This window comes from Pocillopora verrucosa, chromosome 2, assembly GCF_036669915.1.
Source record: "Pocillopora verrucosa isolate sample1 chromosome 2, ASM3666991v2, whole genome shotgun sequence".
Taxonomy (NCBI): Eukaryota; Metazoa; Cnidaria; class Anthozoa; order Scleractinia; family Pocilloporidae; genus Pocillopora; species Pocillopora verrucosa.
Genome location: NC_089313.1, coordinates 4731005 through 4750207, shown reverse-complemented (window position 1 = coordinate 4750207; position 19203 = coordinate 4731005). Strand labels below are relative to the sequence as shown.

The 19203-nt window shown below is 36.8% G+C and overlaps 1 protein-coding gene and 1 long non-coding RNA gene across 2 annotated transcripts; one reads left to right on the top strand and one right to left on the bottom strand.

Moving 5' to 3' along the window:
• The first annotated feature begins 1910 nt into the window (after positions 1-1910).
• Positions 1911-9866, top strand: LOC131792686 (sodium- and chloride-dependent GABA transporter 1-like). The gene is made up of 11 exons (XM_059110097.2): positions 1911-2277; positions 4036-4170; positions 4754-5054; positions 5212-5344; positions 5439-5573; positions 6077-6180; positions 6503-6627; positions 7039-7151; positions 7508-8005; positions 8192-8292; positions 8451-9866. The coding sequence occupies exons 1-10, from the start codon at positions 2010-2012 to the stop codon at positions 8285-8287; spliced, it is 1908 nt and encodes a 635-aa protein (XP_058966080.2). The 5' UTR covers positions 1911-2009; the 3' UTR covers positions 8288-8292; positions 8451-9866.
• A 5600-nt stretch (positions 9867-15466) lies between these two features.
• LOC136279194 (uncharacterized) lies at positions 15467-17896 on the bottom strand. Its single transcript, XR_010716758.1, has 3 exons — positions 17762-17896; positions 17307-17385; positions 15467-15778 (listed from the first exon to the last, which is right to left on the bottom strand). It is a non-coding gene; the product is annotated as an uncharacterized lncRNA (long non-coding RNA).
• Positions 17897-19203: the final 1307 nt, after the last annotated feature.

Below are 19203 nucleotides of genomic sequence, written 5' to 3'. Positions count from 1 at the left end.
ATCGTGACTCGACAAAAATCCTGTAACCTCCCCCCTACCCCTCCCCCAATGCAATTGTTTTTAATTCACGGCTTGGTACTGGAAAAAGGTTCTTTTGTTATTTTGTTTGGCTGATCATTTACATTTCCTTGCGGATAGACAAAAGACTCAGACTTTTGAAAAGAGCTTTTTACTTTACATAAGCACATTAGCCTACAAGTCATAACATTTGTTATCGGCGAATTAGGAAACCGTTAGTGATGAGTTTGGGACGAGATCAGTTGTCGTATCTCCTTGTTCATCAATGGCACGTGGCAAGACAGTTCAGTTGGCGCTTTTGGCAACGTTCAAAATTACTATCAACGTGAACGAAACCATAAAATTGTAGTTTCAACATAGCAAAACACCAAAATAAAAGTATTTAAACAAAAATAAGCGAGGATGGTTTGTGATGGAGAAGAATTGTACATTTAAAAAATACTTGAAAAAATATTGGGTTATGTTTCGAAAGAAGCAGAATGCTTGAATAACCATATGTAAGAAGACAAGCTACGACGCGTTCATTTGTTTAGCAACTAGAGTTGATTTCACTCATTACAAATCGAAATTCTGAAGTTAGAAGTGCGTAGCTCAAACTAAGAAACAGTACGGTGCAACTCAAAGAAAATTCAATTTGTGAAAATTTCGAAGGAGAGCTCCATATTTTCAGGGGCTCCGATTTGAAAATCGTCTTAAAGAGAAGATCCAAATAGTACATTGGTAAATAAAGACGACAAAGCATGCAATATTACGGTTAATGCCTATAGAAAATGATCCTTTACTCTCTGTTGACATATGTAACAGCGAACAACGTTTATAATCTATCGCCTCGTGACCTTATTGATGACAAAGACATAAAAATAGAGATATTGTAAAGTCGTTCCCTCGACGCATCATTGCCTTAAATAAGACAGTCGGAAACAAAAAAGCTTTTGAAATCCGATTAGGACTGTAAAATCCCGTGTTTGTTTTTCATGTTTATATTGGGATCATTGATCTAGAATATGTTGAATCCAGTGACGAAGTATTTGAAGATAATTACGGCGATTCATTAAAGATCACGTGAAACAGGAATGGATGATTTTTAGGGAGATTACTAAAATAAAATAAAAGATTATTTTTAGAGAGCATTTTTCGCTCTTCCAGTCCACGTATAGTTTCCGTGCATGGAAATCTTTACTCAGCACAAACTTGTAAGGCCCTTGACCCCTGGACCTTTCAAACTTGGCAGGCAGTGGTTGTTTTTCTCTTAGAGAATATTTCCTCGCGATGAGAAGCTTTCATTAAAAAAAAAAAAGAAAAGAAAAAGAAAAACAAGAGGGAAAGTAGGCAAATGAACCTAAAAGCGACAATTTTCCTCAAGAGTGGGTCAATTGACGCTTCGTTGTCATAGTAGAAAAGCCCCATGTAAAACATCATGTTACGTCATGCACGGCGACGCTGACATTTAATTCTTCTCTTATTTAGCACCAAAGTAATTCGATGCCGAATTTTTTAAGAGAATCATGTACTTAACCGATAATTATGCTCTGTAAGTAACAAGCTATCTTGAATGAATATGTTAAAATGTAATTTTTGCTGATGGAAAAATCGATTTTTTGGAGATTCTTCTCATTTTTGCACGAAACATGGCTTATTAGGCGACCACTTTACCGATCCTTTCAAATAGCACCCACACTTCCTTTTGCATCAACAAGGAAAGTGGGTTTGGTATCTGACCTTGAAAAACTCTTGACACTAAAAACAAACAAATAGGCTTTCGTGGTTTATTGAGCAATAGGTGATTTGAAGTAACGAGTTCTCGATTGCGACACACGTGGTGCTACATTGTTTAGGTAATTCGAGCCTCATATCGAGGCTGACACTGGCTATAATTTTGGCGCGCATTCTCTGTTGTTGTCACAGCCACATGCTCTCTGCGGAGATATATGTAAATTTATCTAGCGTACCCCAAGAGCTTGAATTCAACGCAGAAAACCGGTTTTAAAACTATGAACATGGATAAGAGCAAGAGCAGTGATATGGAATCGAGCGAAAAAAAATTGATTGAAAAAGGGAAAGAAGCAAACGGCGAGCAGGCTAGTGATGCTAGTGGCAGTAGCAGCGCTGTTGATGAACGTGACGTTCAAGTTGTCGAGATAGAGGATGAACGCGAACAGTGGGGGAAGAAAGCGGATTTTCTTCTCTCTTGTATCGGCTTTGCGGTGGGGTTGGGAAATGTTTGGCGGTTCCCCTATTTGTGCTACGACAACGGTGGAGGTTAGTGGCTTTATTAAATCAGAAGTAAGCTCAAAAAGGCTTAGGTTAAAGTGTTCGTTTCGTGTACCAACTCCACGATGGCGACTGTATGATTATTTAATCGCCTTCACAGGGTTTTAAAGGCCACTGAACTGAGTCGGTACAATTAAAAATTGGTTTAAATGCGAAAAGCCACCTGATTTCATTCAGTTTCCTCATAAAGAGCGAGCAGTCTTTCCAGGTTGACCACGCCGGTTGTAGGACTCAAATGAATAAACATAAACGTAGTCAGTAATTTTACTCTCATTAGCTATGCATAGACGGTTTCCCGCCCCGCTTGAAAGTTGTATTGGTGACTTAGAAAATCCATTTAAGTGGACGCTTTTACGATCCTGTTACACACTAACGTAGATCTTGTACCTTGATAAAATTATTGTTCGGTTTTGCATCCGGTTTCCGAAAACATTTTTTGCTCCCTGTCTTTGTGATTTTGAGATGAATAATTTACCCACCGACTGCGCAACCATGTGGTTTTCGCGGAAAAACCACGAGAATTACAAACAAAACTTTTCGCTGGTAGTGCAGGTTGAGGATTTTTGTGTTGCTGGCCTATTCTTTTTCTTTTCGCGTTGTTGTGAGGTTTAATTTATGAGTGAAAAACAAAAATAAAGCTCAACTACCCCGGAGGGAAACTCTAATCACGTACATGAACAACATTTTTCAGCCACAGCTCACGTGAATGTCCATTGTTGTGTCTTTTCAAAGCTCTTTTTGAATGTAAACAGGACCCAAGCATTCGTAGATGAAGCAGACAACAAAACTTAGTGTATAATTTCTATTTGTTACGTGCATTTTGATCGTTGAAATTAGAAATTGCTTTAAGTACATCTGATATGTATTGTAACCGGAAGTTTATATTACCCGTTTAAGTAAGTGGTAGTGTTATAAGATATTTGCCTCAAAAGGTGAATTAAAAGCAAAACTCCTTGAAGGAAGCAAGTAAAAGAGATATATTTCGTTGTAACATAAATCGCGAAGAGGAATTTCTACATCCAGTAATTGGCTAAATGAACTTTGGAACTTTGACAGCTTGTCATTCATCACACTGAGACGTAAACAGAATTAAAGGGGGGAAAAAACTGTCTTCTATCACATCAATCTAAATCGTTTTTCTTTCATTGTGAACCAGTATTCTGCAAAAATGTAACAAACTGTCCTTATTTTTTTCCTTTAAATTTCAAATTATATTGCTCAACACCTTTTATCATGTCTAGACATGAATCTATTTTATTGTTTCACTTGTTTGGTAATCAATTATGAGTTTAAAAACATGTTATTGATTATGAATAGAAAAACATTTTATAGCTATGTTTCACAATGTTTATGCTGGAAAGCTTTGCCAAAAATTTGTATTGTAGCAGATTGTATATTAGAAAATATTGTCAGGAAATAGTTAACACTATTCCCTATTACATTCTTGCAGAGTGGTTACTGCTCTCAGACTTGCTTTTCAAGATCTTTAGTGCCTTGTGGTTCATCTTTCAATGTTTCATTTGAGTTAAAAGAGGTGAACTTTGGAAGAATGCCTGCATAGAAATTGTACAATTACTGAAATATCTGCGTGGGCAATGCTTATTGATATCTCAGTAAATCGCTAATGGAGGCTTTTGTTATTAATTATTTTGTGTATGAATCTTCTTTACAATGAACCAAGCCCAGAACTTATTGCCACATTTACATATCTGTACTCATTGTTTTTATTTCATGTATTCCTTCAAGGGGCTTTCCTCATTCCCTACCTAATCATGCTTGTGTTGTGTGGAATGCCAATGTTCTACATGGAATTGGCTGTTGGCCAGTATTTCAGCCTTGGGCCAATAGGGACATGGGGTGCAATTTGTCCATTGTTTCAAGGTAACAATGAAGCTTTTCTCAGAGGAAGGTAGTTTTGGTGTTGTGCATTTACTTGACATAGTTCAGAGTGATTAAAAATTAGGTTAACTCTTAAACATCAAAAGGAAAAATGATTCATCAGATTGATAACAGAACATTTTTTTGTGGCCTGGTCGCATGAACCAGTGTTTGTGGAAATAATGTCCCCTCACTTGTCGGTAAATCTCTTACCAGTAATTTCATTGCCCTTCTTGACAATAGAACTTGTATGCCAAAAACGTGCAGAAGTTAAAGGGTGAGAAGTGATGTTTAAACAAGACTGAAGTATCTTGTTAATTCAAGATGCATTAATTTATTTTGTATTATTGAACCTTGACCCCTAAGTGTAAGTTATAAGCAAAGGCCAGCTGTTCTTCTATACATGTGCAACCCTTACTGAAGGTCAAAGAACACTTTTGGGAAAAGCAGTATTAAGTAGGTCCCCTGTTGCTGAAAGGGCCCCCTTGCCTTACTAAAGATGACTTGACTTGAAGTTTGTTGCAAAACATGGTTTGTGATGTACTCATTGTCCTGATTACTTTTCTTTGTTTTCTTTGTTATTCAGGTGTTGGATTTGCAAGCATGATGGTGTCTTTCCTTGTTTGTGTTTACTATAATATCATCATTGCTTGGTGTCTTTACTTCCTCTTCTTGTCATTCCGCAAAGATGTACCTTGGAAGTCGTGTGGAAATTGGTGGAACAGTGAGAAGTGTTATGCTGGGCGGATTCCAGAATGTTCTTCTGGCCTTTCTAATGGCACAGTTGTCCTTGCAAATAGCACTGCTGCACTTGCTAATTCAACACTCAAAAACTGCACAAAGGCAGCAGTAGATGATTTTTCTTCTCCAGCCCTAGAGTACTGGCAGTAAGTCATCATTCATTTTTCTTTGTTTCTCTTGGTGAATTATCTGGTTATGGCAGGGTAGAGTTTCCTTTTTTATGACATTGCTTGTGTATTGGAAATTGTTTTTTGGTGTTTTTTTTTTTAACATACAGCATGTTTTTGTTTTTTCTTCTCTCAGAAATTATGTCTTGCGTTTAACAGACAGCATTGGGGATGCTGGAGTTTTTAGATGGGAAATATTGCTTTGTTTGCTAGCTGCTTGGATTGGGGTGTATTTCTGTATGTGGAAAGGAGTCAAGTCATCTGGAAAGGTAACACTGGGTTAGAAGTAACTTTTTCAAAAAAAGTGAATTCTGCAAGCAGAAAAGATCAAGTTAATTAATACTGTTTTACTTCTCTGTGCAGGTTGTGTACTTCACAGCAACGTTCCCCTATGTGGTACTTTTTATTCTATTTATCCGTGGAGTCACGCTTCCAAATGCGAAAGAAGGGATTATTTATTATTTGAAACCTCAGTGGTATCGACTCAAGGATCCCAAGGTTGGTAATTGCTACATGTTCTTATACAATAATCTTAGCCAAGGATTCAATTTGTATCGAACTTAATTGGTTATTCCCTTGAACTGTGGTTGACACTCTTAATTTTCTGATCCTCTGAAACCTGAGCCATTAAAAATTTAAGGCATCAAGCAAGATATAAGTCCTTCATAAGCAGTGTAGCACCAGTTTTAATTGATGCGAAATTTTGCTGTGAGATGAGAAAACATTTTAGCTGAATTTTTATCTCATGATACCCAACAGTGAAATAATGCAGTTTCACATACTCGAAGGACATGTGGGGGAACCATCTATTTTAAAACAGATAATATTTTGTTAGATCTAATTCAGTGGCTCATTAATTAGTGAACTTAGCCAACTTAATAAATGGATGTCTCTGATCTTGATAGAGAGATTTGCATGTAACCCTGAGATGCTGTCTGTGATTTCATTCAAGTGCAAAAAAACAAAAACCTTTGTGTTAAGGGATGTGTTCTTTTGTTTAGGTATGGGTTGCAGCTGCAACTCAGATTTTCTACTCCCTTGGAATTGGCTTTGGTTCTTTGGTGGCCATGGGAAGTTACAACAAGTTCCACAACAATGTTTTCAAGTGAGTAGTTTCATTGTACTTGTGCTTTTATTTTGTGAATGGTAACCTCATCCCTGCACAATGATTGGCTGCCTGTTTCTGCCAGCCCTCTAGACATTGGCTTGCAAGCTGTGTGGTTTGCAGGTTAGGGCAATGCAGTTGTTACTCCTTAAAAGACCTGCAAAATTCAGTGTCTTTGTCAAGGGAAGGGGAGGTAGCAAAGTTCCCTTGTATGCAAGTGCAATCCCTCTATCAATAATATAGTGTTCTCTGTAACAAAAGAGCAACAATTTTTGAAGTTTTTAACTCTTAAGGTATAACCTCTCTTTTCTTTTGTATTCAGAGATGCAATGATGATTTCTTTGATCAACTGTGCAACTAGTGTTTTTGCTGGCTTTGTTATTTTCTCTACACTTGGCTTCATGGCACATAGCCTCAACAAAAAAATTGAAGATGTGGCAAGTTCAGGTACAGATAACTAATTATTTATGCTCTCTGTGCATGAAATTTAATGTTATCTGAAAAACTAAACAATTCAGCAGTATACAGTAGTGACAGTCTTTTGCAAGGCAGGTCTCTTAACTTTTCTGAAATTGCTAGTGGTGGTTACTTTGTAAACTGTCTTGTAGGAAGCAATTTTGTATTCAAAATTTTGTGTACAAATATTGCGAGATCACATAATGAAAAATGTCTGACAGTTTCCAAATTTTTGTGGTAGGTATGAGTTTCCCACTCCTCCACTCCTAAAGTGGAGCTTTAGATTGCAGTTTGGAAAAAAATTCTAAGGGTATTAGAGATTTTTAATTCTTTTCCGTGATTCCTTAATTCTCCATCAAGTAAAAGAAGCTAAATATATATGCTGTACTTTCTTTGTTTAAGGTCCTGGCCTGGCCTTTGTGGTTTATCCAGAAGCCATTGCTCAGATGCCAGTTTCGCCTCTTTGGGCTATTCTGTTCTTTTTCATGCTGCTTACTTTGGGCCTGGACAGTCAGGTAGAATCACTTTCAGCAAATCAAAATGTCTTTTTCTCATGCTTAAAATCTGTTTTGAGCTTATAGAAGGAAATACAGGTATAAAAAGGAAAGAAAAAAATATATACAAAATTTTAAGTTTTTACACTGTAGTAATGCTGTTGAAAAGTAGAATTAACTTACCCAAGTATCTCTTTTGTTAAAGAAGTTTGTAACAATGAAAGACTTGAACAGTTTTTGAGCTTGTCCCATGTAGTCCTGCTGTTAAGCTCCACCCAGCTGAGCTATGAAGCTCTTTCAGAAGTTTCGGAAGTCCTTCCCCTTCTTTGTTGCAAAGTTTGCACTATTTGAACTTAAGGGGCTCTTTCTTCTGTTAGTTTGGTATGATGGAAGCAGTAATTACGGGAGTTGTGGATGAGTACCGCATCTTCAGAAGACACAAAGAACTCTTCATCCTGGTGGCTTGTATTTTGTGCTTCCTCCTGGGCTTACCATGTGTCACACAGGGAGGAGCATACGTGCTGAACCTATTTGACTACCAGTCAGGAGGTGTTTCTCTTCTGTTCCTGGCTTTCTTTGAAACTGTAACCCTGGCCTGGATTTATGGCACTGACAGGTTTTCTCTTGACATTGAGAAAATGATAGGTCGTCGTCCAGGAGCTTGGTGGTGGTTTTGCTGGAGGTTCTGTGCACCTCTCATCATGGCAGGAATCTTCTTGTTCAGTGTATCGCAATGGGGTGGTATCTCTTATGGTGACTATAAGTATCCACCATGGGCTGAATTTATTGGATGGCTTATTGCCTTGTCTTCAATGCTCTTCATTCCTGGAGTGGCAATCTACAACTTGTACATGACACCTGGCACATTTATGGAGGTGAGTAGAACTTCACAGTTCCAAGGGAAATCTGATTTTAAAGTTGCCATTTGGACATTTGAAATCATTTACCATAAGTCTTTTCTTGAAATTTTTCTTTGTTCTCATGTTTAAAAAAACATGTGCCAAATATCTTGACATGGAGGGAGATTTTTAACCTTTGGATATGTGTTTTTCCATTTACAGAGACTTTACATCTGCCTGAAACCAGACCCAGTTGTGCAAAAAGAAATTGAGGAAAGGCAAGGTCTTGAACACCAAGTTGAACTTATAAAAGTGTAAAATTGGTGAGAAGTTCTTCTACTTTTTTTTTTGGTTTTGTTTTTTTGTCAGGAATGTGCAATCTTATTTTTCATCATCGTCATCATTATCATCATCATCATCATCATTATTTAAAAATTGTAAAACAATTTCTAATTGTTTTTGTTTCTCTTTTTCTTTGTAGAGGGTTAAAGATATTGATTTTGTAAATATAGTCTGAATTGCTTCAAAGAAGATCAGAAATGTTCATTTGGTGATGCTATATAAATAGAACAAGGATTGATCCTACAGCCCAGCACTGGCCAAAAGATTATTGGTGATATACATGTACATAACTCTTACATGCAAGAATGGATGTGTATATGTAAAGATGTGGCATGAGACTTCAGGATTCAGTGCTGGTTGTTGGAAGTGTGGATAACACTACCCAGTGAATAAATCTCTATCCAGTGGGTAGCACAGTACAGTTCTTTAGCTCTTATGTCTGATGTCTGCAGGATAAAAATTTATCCATTGGATAGAATTATCTGCCCTTTGAATAACTGGGTCCTGTTGTTCTTCTGATTTAAGTATCATAAAGAACTTCATGAGGAAGCACAATTCAAGGTTATTTGGTGAAATTTTGCTACCTCTCTTGTAGTTAACTGTAAAGTTCTCCTAGTCGGTATTGTGGTACTAAAACATCAGCCTTCCCTTTCCTTCATGTAGTATTGAACTTTACTGGAAAGCCAGAAAAGAAGAAAGCCTTTAGTAGTTTAGCTTTGTTTTTATCCCAAGTTGTTTAGCAACACTGTGTGTTAGGTGTTGGTACTTCTGAATATAGTCTGAATATAGTTGAGCTTTGTAATATGAACGCCCACATGCTTTAATACAGGTGTCCATATTGCTTAGTTGATTGGGGAAAAGTCTCCACTGTTTCAAATAATAGGTCAACTCTTGTGTTAAACGGTGGCTTGGAACCACCTGGTTTGAGATTATGGTGGCTGTGCCATCATTTTGTAGATGTGAAACCCATTCACACAACTCGCTTTAAGAAAAGTGCACTTACAATTACATTGCTAGCTTTTTTAAGTTTCACTGTAAAAGAATTTAAAGTTAGCCCTCTGGTCATGTCCAAATCTATTGTAATTGTTAAGCTTTAAGTGTTAAAAGAAATGTTTAATTCATTGTGCTATGGTAGGGTGTTAATACACCTGTACAAAGCAGTTATTACAGATACATACATGTTCATATTGTTTAGTATTATCACCTGCTACTGCTCGAGATTTGTGTATAGCTGCCACTGTTATGTTATTAAATTGTTGATTATACGCAATGAGAAACTACATCGACCCTAAAATCATTAATCTGCTTATTAACACTCAAGTGTTAAAAGCTGGATAACATATTAATGTCTGATACTGTTATTTTTGTGACTATCACTTGACATTAGATCTTGACATTTGATATTAGATCTTCTTTGTAATTCATTTACTGTTTAAATTACCTTAACTAGGCTGCATAATAGTTAGCTTTCAGAGACTTCGTTACTAGAGTTCATTTCACTTGTACTGATTTATATAAATGTTGGAGTTGTGAGATTTTATAATAAATATTACTTCAGTACAATATGTTGGATTTTGTTTGCTTCTGTGCAGGGACTCAAAAACTTTACGGCTTGAATAAAAAAAACAAAGTTAGGTTGCAAACCCTTTTTTAATCTTATGCTTTTCTTAGCGTTGTCGGGACTCTTACCAACATTGCAGAGAAGGAATATAGAGGGAGTTTCGATACCGAGGATTGGAAGCGTACTTATCATTAACCCATTGGACGTAAGTGTCCTGAAGTGCGAGGAGACTGGAGACATTCTCTTGTTACTTGTTACTTGTTACTTGTTACTTGTTACTTGTTACTTGTTACTTGTTACTTGTTACTTGTTACTTGTTACTTGTTACTTGTTACTTGTTACTTGTTACTTGTTACTTGTTACTTGTTACTTGTTACTTGTTACTTGTTACTTGTTACTTGTTACTTGTTACTTGTTACTTGTTACTTGTTACTTGTTACTTGTTACTTGTTACTTGTTACCCTGCCTCCTTTGACATTATTTTAAGTAATCAACGTCTTGTCAAGGGCCTGAGTTTAAATTTGGGTCGTTCTTATGCAGCCACGGATCGCTGTTGAGGTGTTCATGCTCTTGTGTGAGTTTTCAAATGCCTTTCGAATGCGTTTCGCGTCCTTTTCATGCCACATTTTACTTGTATATGGAATTTTCACGTAGCACATTCACTTGTGTTGGGGAGCAGGAGAGACACTACGAGCGAACTAAACGAACGGCTTCAGTGTTATCTCGGAAATAAAATCTCAAAATTAGCTCGATGAGAATGCGGGTGACCAAGCCGCAATTGACTTTGATATTGCATCTGATGGATTGAGAGGTTGGATCGGGTTTTCTAGACCAATCAGAGAGCGAAGTTGAGCAAATCTACTCCATCTCTCTTTCAATATTGACTTTAAACTCTTACTAAAGGAAAGTTAAAGTACAAATTAAACCCCTGCAAAAGTCAAGATCTTCGCAGCGTACAAATCACTTGCTGATGAATGGTGGTTCGTATTTCTCACTCAGTTTATCGACCGAATCTGCATTTCAAAGACGCATAAAAATATGTACTCAAATGAGAGGATGTCATTAACGGTTATCAGTCTTCTGTCAATTGTAGACAGAGAGTTGTTGCAATTAAACGGAGAAGGGTACTTTGGAGAGATTGAGGATAAAACCTGTGTACTGTGTTGGAGTACGGATTCTTTTGATTTTCCCTTTTTATCTACGCTAAAATAACTGCTTCGGAAGTCACGTCGAAATGTAAGCTACTTACTTGAACTAAATGGCAAGTGAAAGAGGATCATGGCTGTGACACAAAGTAGACCTGAAACATATGAATTAGTGTTCCATTTAAAGAGTTCGCCTCCAGGTGACATCGAATTCTCAGCAGAAAGTAACACTATCAGAAATCACACCTTTTCCGCCCCCTCCTCATCATTTTGACTCAATCTGAAGCCCACTAAATGTTTGATCTACATTGCAAATATGTTAACCCTAATTTGGTATTCATCTCACTTGAGTTTTACTCAGAACTTGACACTTGCAGCTCAGAACTTCGCTTGTCTGTTTGGTTTTTAGCTATTGGCTTCTAGTTACAGTTTTTTTGTAGACAAATGATAACTCAAGATGTCATAGACAGTCCTAGCGTTTGACTGTTGCAGTTAAATTGTTTGTTGATCTTTAACACTGGTGTTTTTTTTTAAAAATCCTTGCACGTGGCCGGCTCAATTCAAACAAGCCATAAAGAAGCGGAGTATTGGTCTTCTCGGAATTCATGTAAGTCGTGAACTTTCGTTATTTAGCACATAACTATAAGCCACTGACACTTCTGTGGGCTTTGAGACAAATTCGGCGTTAATGTTAAGTATGGAGCGACGACCCTATCTTTTCTTCACATCCGCTCTATGCTGCTACTGAGTATTTACCTTTTTTTAAAATCTGGCATGACAGTTTTGCCTCTCGCCTGGTGGGGAGAGAACTTACATATGTAAATCTATCGTCTTTGAAGTAATCATCGAGGACAAGAGAAATTGTGGGACTTTTGAAAAAGCAGGCATAATCAAATTGTCAACAGCTTGACGACATTTGTAGGACACTTTTTCGAGGGGTGGTAAGGTAACTCGTAAAAATGTTGTGGTGAATTATTGTCGTCTAACAAGCTGAAGTATATACAACAAAATTTAGCCTTTGTTTAGCGAACCTATGGGAAATATTTCCATATACCCCAATACCCCATACCATTCTACAACAAAGCATTCGTTCCAAAGGTAAGCCGTATTGTTTTCGCCATCTGTTGGTTTCTTTATGAAATAACTGTATGCCGAATGGTGTTTGAGTTCGTGCAGATATCTTGATTACCTGCGTTGTAAACAACCTTTTATTTGTTTGCACCAACATTTATCATGAACAGTGTAAAGAAGAATTCCAGCTAGCTCTGGAGAAACTTCCTCTTCCTTCGAACAACCCTTTCATAAAGAATTATCGAGGTCCAATAATTGTCTCAATCGCGGCTTAAGTTAGACCTCGTTGCACGAAGAGGAAAGTGATCTTAAAGCTTGCCTCACGAAACACAATTGAGATAAATCTTAAGGTTTTCGTTCGATTCCCGAGTCAATTTTAGCACAAGATTCCTCCTTTTTACAAACTCCCCCTCAATAAAACAATAACATTCATTCTGCCTTAATTTCAGTTGTTCATCGCCACTGGAATTGTTTCTTGAACAGCCATCAGGAAAGAGTAGACGACTTGAAGGGGAATGCAATAAGTCATAACAAGATTAACGTCATGGAGACAGATACAGGTTTGAGATACAGGTCAGTCTGTGTTGATTCGCGTTGATAGAGTGCATTTCGATCGAGTGACGTAAAATCAGAACCAAAGTAATCACAGAAGGATTTACGTATTACCCCATACTATAGTAAAAAAAAAAAACCGTAGTCCCAAGGGCAATCTTTTGTTTCCGCCATAGTTTTTTTATCCGAGAACTGTATGCATAATGAAGTACGCGGCTGAGTGGAAATCCTGCCGTTATCACAATGGCCAAACCGAGAGAAGGAACAAATAAAAAGGAGTGATGAAAAATAAAAGTAAAACGAGGAAACTTTCTGAGGCGCAGGCAAATGCGAGTGACTAAGTCGCAAGAAATTGTAGTTTGAGAGGATGTTAGAGATTTTTCAGACCAACTTCAGAACGAAGTAAAGTGAAACCAAGAAAATTAATCCCAGATTACTTTGGATGAAAAGATTTCCGTATTATCCAATGTTATTCGAAAACAAAGCCACAGTCCCGTCGGTGTTTTTTTGTTTTTCGCAATTGTTATCATGTTCAAAGGACTGCATGTATAATGAAGTATGGGGTCACATTGAAATCTTTCACTTTCGACTCCCAACTGAGTTCACTCCTTACAGTCTACATCAGTATGCATATTCTCCTTTCTGTTCTCAACCATTTTCTAAGTTGCCGAAAAGGAGAATTTGTCTCACAATTAAGATATTCTTTAGTCGGTGATCATTTGTTTTATTCTCGTGACTTAAATGTGTGATCCAGGGGTGATATCGGAAGGAGAAATTGGATGCTGGTCTATCCTAGGGGTCAAAGGATTAACTTTTGTTCCACAATCGTTCAGACGAAGGGCTAACGCTCGAAACGTCAGCCTTTAAACTCTTTACAGCTGCAAATTTACGTTTTCAACTTGGTTAATAACACTAAATTACTACATTTAGGAGGCCAGTTTTTCGACGAGCAAATTAACCCCAATCCGTCATATGTTTCAAGGAAAACCCGTTCAACCCGTTTTCCGTTCATTGTAGATATGTCCAGAAATGCATGAAGAAAAGAGAATGGCGGATTTGACCACATTTTGGGAACGATTTTGACAGATTTGGCGAAATTTATCAATCTGGAAATTTCGACGAAATTATGAACGAGTGAATACATATGACTTGGCTAAAAGGGGCCCAAAAAGTTGACGAGTTTGGCGAAAGCGACGATTCTGACGAAATTTCGCCTAGGCTGTAATTTCGTTAAATCTGCCATTTTCGTTACCGCGTGCATTTCTGGACATAGGTTGTTCATAGCCTTTATTAATGCCATATCCAAATTTACTACAATAGTATTGAAATTATTGTATTGATATTTGACCTAAATTAATAGCTGTTTTATCGCGTTAATGATATGGATGAAGGACGGTTAAATACAGAACACGAATTACTTTCAATTCTTGTACGACTATATATTCTTGAATCTACGCCACAGGATTATCGTAGAAATATTTTATCCATCAAGGGAAACTGATAACTTTGAAATTCTTCCCGTGTGTACAACTTGAGTTTATTTGTATCAACTATGCGAGGAGCAAGTGATAAACACTTCATATAGGAATGTCAGCGTGTAGAAGATTCGCAAAAAGATTGATCGAGTTGTTTGTTTTCTTTTAGGTTTGGAAGATAATGCTTGAAGTTCATAGGAAGGAGTTACCAGTCGATTTAAGAACTCTATTGACTGAATAAAGTTCATCAAAAACTTGATTAAAAATTAAAGTTTGCGCTTTTAAAGGGGCCTATCACAATTTTAAAAGAGATAACAAGATTTTTTTTGGAAAAAATATGAAGCTCTATCTTTTTTGAAAAAAAAAAAAAAAGGTCTTTCGGCGGTAAAAATTTAATCATGGGAAAAAAAACCTGCGCTTTTGAATAATGTCTAATGTTGATCCAAAAATATATACAAGTCTTTTGGTGGGAAAAATCTTGCTTCGTGCGAATGATTTTCTCCCATTAAAAGTCTATTATACATTTGTTTCAACACTAGACGCTGTTCAAATCTGCAGAAATTTTTTCCCTCTTGGCTACTCTCCACGCGCAAAAAAAGGTAAAAGAGATGGCCTACATTTTGACTTGTTACCAGGCCCTTTTAAAAGGGCGAGTTTCTATTTTATCTTTGTACACTCATCAAAAGATATTAAAGAGAAGACAATATTGTAAATGAAGTGCTTTTATTTCTTTGTAAGTTTCGTTACTCAATACAATTCATTATCAACAAGTATAAATGCTTTTAACATAGGCAAGAGATGTACAGGAAAATATGAGATATATAATCTGACAAGGCAAATAGAAACGAAAGCAAAATTTAACTAAGTTTGATAACTTCTATGATTTATTTACTTCTTTTAAAAAATTTTTAAATCCAAAGGACGTAACAGAACTCGGTCAATACAGATCAAAAAAAATAAAACGTGCTACAGACAGATCTTGAGCGAGTCAAAAACAAATCAACGAAATAAAATTTGTAAAATTAGATTAAGTCTTAAAACTGCTTAGCTGCGTCAAAAGGTAATTGTCACGAGAATACCTTCCAAGTGGCCAATTCTAAAACAAGCTAAAATAAGTTCAGAGTTTTTTTTTATCTTCTTTACAGATAAAATGGTTTCAAAATCACTGGATTCGTCTTTAACAACAGTTCCACCCAAATCAGATTCTACTTTCTGTTTAGTTTTTAAAACAAAATCCTGAAGCAATTGTCTTGAAGCAATTCGTTCATTTGTACGTCATTTTTAGTTGGCAGCTCTAAGTTAGTGTTACCTCTAAAATTAATTTCCATCTGATTCCCCTGAATGTCTAATACCCCATTCACACCAGCAAAACATGTTTTGTTAAACTGGTTTTCATTGAATGAAAATTATAAACAGAGAACTGAAAAACTTGATTTTCCATTGGATTCAAGTACTAGCTAACTTGTATTTCCAATGTGCTACATTCAAGTCAAAAATATTCGGTTAAATAGTTTCTATGAAGAAAAAAAAAATTAAACTGTGTTTAACAAAACAACTTTTAAACATGTTTAAGCTTTGGTGTGAATGGGGCATAAGTTTTCTTCAGTTACAACTCCTCTGTTCTCATTCTTCGTGGTCCACAGCACAAGGGAAATCAAAGGAACTGCAGAGTTACACAAACGAACATCACATTAAGATAAACCAGATGAAACTTGCTTACAAAATAAAGGTCATTAAAACCTTATTATAATGTATGCATTTTGCTTGTCCCTCTGGATGTCATAAAGGAGTTGAAGATCACTACTTCCTGCGTTCTAAAACATCCTGCCGTCCCGGGCGGCGGGGCGTATTAGAACGCAGGAGAACTCATTGAACAACAGGGAAAGGGTTATAATCTTCGAAAATGTCCTCTGTGTAGTTCAGTGACACACTCAGAACTCTATGCAATCTTAAACAGTTTCCAGATTGTCCTTAATCGTTTATGACAGGGAAAAAAGTAAAAAGTCATTCAAGAAGAGTTTCACTAGATATTGTTTTCTTTTTTTAGTGCGTTCCTTTGAAAAAAATCCTGAGACTGAATCACTTTCTTAACCACTTTTATGCTGTGTTTTCGATAATTTCCACACATTAGGGCGGAAGAAGGCCTCTGCCCCTTCCCAACTTTTGTCAAGAAGGAGCACAGACCCTCCTACCCTCATACCTCGCGGCCTACGACGATTTCAGTCGAAGCGCGAGATATCAAGAGTGCTTCTTCTCTTTTCTTAACAACGGCGACAGCAATTAAAACGATTATCTGCGCTAACTTACGATCGACGCACTTCTTATAACAGGAACTTTACATATGAACTGGTTATACTTGCGCATCTACATAATATTGAAGAAAAATTGAAAAATTGAAGAAGTAAGGACATTTTGAAAACTCTGTAAACTTGGAATTGAAAAGCTACTTTTTTTGACTGTAAGTCGTCGATTGATTTATGAATAGGAAATTAAAAAGTTGTTTGACACAACCGCATTTCAGAATTTGAGTTCTCAGATATCAAAGTAAATACACCACTAGAATTGACTGTGTTCAGGGCAAAATGTTGTCCACTTTGATGAATTCAAGACCAGGAAAGTTATCATAAAACATTCTTCATGAAAGAAAAGCAAAGCTTTTAAGATTCATAAGGCTTTTTTAACAGAGCACAAAAGTTTGTTTACATTCCGATCATTCTTTGTTGGTGATAAAGTTTTATGGCAGAAATCAACCGATGAAAGAATCAGATATTTGCATAATTTTCGCTCGTAAATATTTGACGTACGTTTTTCGGTTAACAACTAAGCTCTTTACGAAATATTGAAAATGTTGAAATGTTTTAGAAAATTTGTCTTTTTCGTCTTCTTACGGAAAATATTCATGAAAACCCTCCGGTGATGTGGAACGAATTTTATAAATGAAGTACCTCACCAAAATCGATTTCGGCTGTAAATGTTATTTTCCTTTTTACTAATTCTCCAGATACTCAAAAAAGTTGAATACGCCGCCTTGATGATTATTTTAAGAATTTGCAACTGACCAACAAAAGCCAACTCGAAACGATTCTGTTGTTTTGGCTTAACTGACCAAACTGGATTTGTGCATACATAAGTCAGTCAGCCACATACACACACCCTGAACCTATTTTGTATAAACTAAGTCCTGAGCTTACCTCGGCGTAATAATTTACTTTCGTTTCCTTTCCATACGTTCTTGTGATTTTTATGAATACTTCCACTGCAGAAGTGGATCTGCATGGGAGAAAGAAAAAAATTAAATTTCTCTTGGCTCGAAAGACTGCGTTAGCATAGCTAAAGAGTAGATGTGTACTGTTCAGCAAGAATTAATCCGTCTGTATTGCAAGTTTCAACTCGTATTGGATTTATCGCCAAGCAAAGAATGTCCGTAGTTACAAAGCCGCGTACATACTGTTACCATAAATGGTTTAATTTGCCCTTAAAACTGTTCTCTGCTTTTTTTTTATCGTTTTGTTGGCTAACAGAGATACGAGTGTGGCATTGCTTGTCGAGAACTACTTCGAAGCGTTCCTTTATCAAGTCAGAATCCTCCCAAAATCAACAAGTCACCATACAACAACTTAAGATTTGAACACATCCCCACTCTTACCGTGTATTCTGTTTTAGAAGCTCTCATTCCTTGTCAGTTGACGGCTTTCGAGCACAAACAGCCCCTCGGCCACTTTCTGACGTTAAACTTGATAAGTTGATGAGTTTTTCTCAGCCTTTTTTTACCTGACAAGCGGTCAAATTCAACCACGAGGGACCGTAAAATGTAAATGAGTTGAAAAATTTCCTCACGTGCAAATTTATCTTCGCGTAGAAAACTTTGAAAACGAGGTTGGTTTAAGTTAGCGTACCGAGGCTTCCTGCGGAGAGACAAAAATTCATGAAGGTTTTTGTAGATTATATTTCGTGTGGCTGATTGCCAGGTTTACGAAAATAAACACATCCACGCACAGAAATACCAAAATGTTTGAAGCTGATTTGTACGGAGGTTGAGTTAAGAGGGTGAAATACCTTCAGGATGAAAGCTGGAGCTATAGATTAATATCTAAGTGCACTTAGTAGAGTTAAAATAACGCGCGAGTCGAATACAAATATCCTGCGATATTTGGACAGTTGGTCATTTAACACCTGTTTAAACGGTCAGCTGCGCGTGTTACGCTTCTCGATCTGCTTCGCTTTTCCCACCTTCCAGAAAGTGTGTATGAGGTTAAGTCGTTTGTTGTTTGTATTTTGACGATCCTGCAAGGCGATTTAAAATACGGTACAGCTCGTAAAAATACTCAGCGATACTACACACCAAAACGTCTGATAAGATATATGAATCACACTGCTCTGTATGTCAAAGAAAAAAGTGCTTTCTCCAAACGCAATGAATAGGAGAACATTGGAATAAATAAGCAGGCGTGAATTCAAGATCGCAGGATGGCGTGCATCTCGATTGAGTGTCGTAAAAACGTCATTCTTCAGATGAAGACCGAGACAAAGACGACAATCATTCAGTTCAACACTCTGAGAGGAAGCCGACCTCTGCCAAGGGGTCTCGAGGATCTCATCTGATTCATAAGACGAGACATTTATATCTTCTTAACCCTTTACCTTCAATGAGTGACCAAGAGAGAATTTCTTCTTACAATATCATTTCAATATCAAGCATAGAAGTGATGAGAATAAAGAAAAAGATCAATTAGAGGATTAGCAGTTGATCCAATTCTCCAAACTGACGTCTAAACAGTTGTATGGCAGACAGAAAGGAAAACTACTAACGAGTTCTTGGGAGTTAAAGAGTTATCCATTTGAACTGGTAAGAGTAAATTGCATTTAATTTCTTTTCACAATATCACTCTCGAATTAACCATTAAGGTCAAGAAAATAACAGCAATTATTACCAACTAAAATGCTCTTGATCGTAAAACAAATTCTCCTTGTCGGCACCTTAGAGAACGCTATTAATAACATGCATACTGATGTCAGGGTGTAAAGAGTAAAAGCCAGTTTGAAGAACAAGAACTGCAAAATGTTGCCCATACTCATGGCCAAATAGGT

What these genes read in the sequence shown, in the direction of transcription:
- LOC131792686 (XM_059110097.2), top strand. Translation starts at nt 2,010, where the DNA reads ATGAACATGGATAAGAGCAAGAGCAGTGATATGGAATCGAGCGAAAAA. An exon ending in GTGCTACGACAACGGTGGAG is followed by an intron (nt 2,278 to 4,035) that starts GTTAGTGGCTTT and finishes TATTCCTTCAAG; the next exon opens with GGGCTTTCCTCATTCCCTAC. An exon ending in CCAGCCCTAGAGTACTGGCA is followed by an intron (nt 5,055 to 5,211) that starts GTAAGTCATCAT and finishes TTCTTCTCTCAG; the next exon opens with AAATTATGTCTTGCGTTTAA.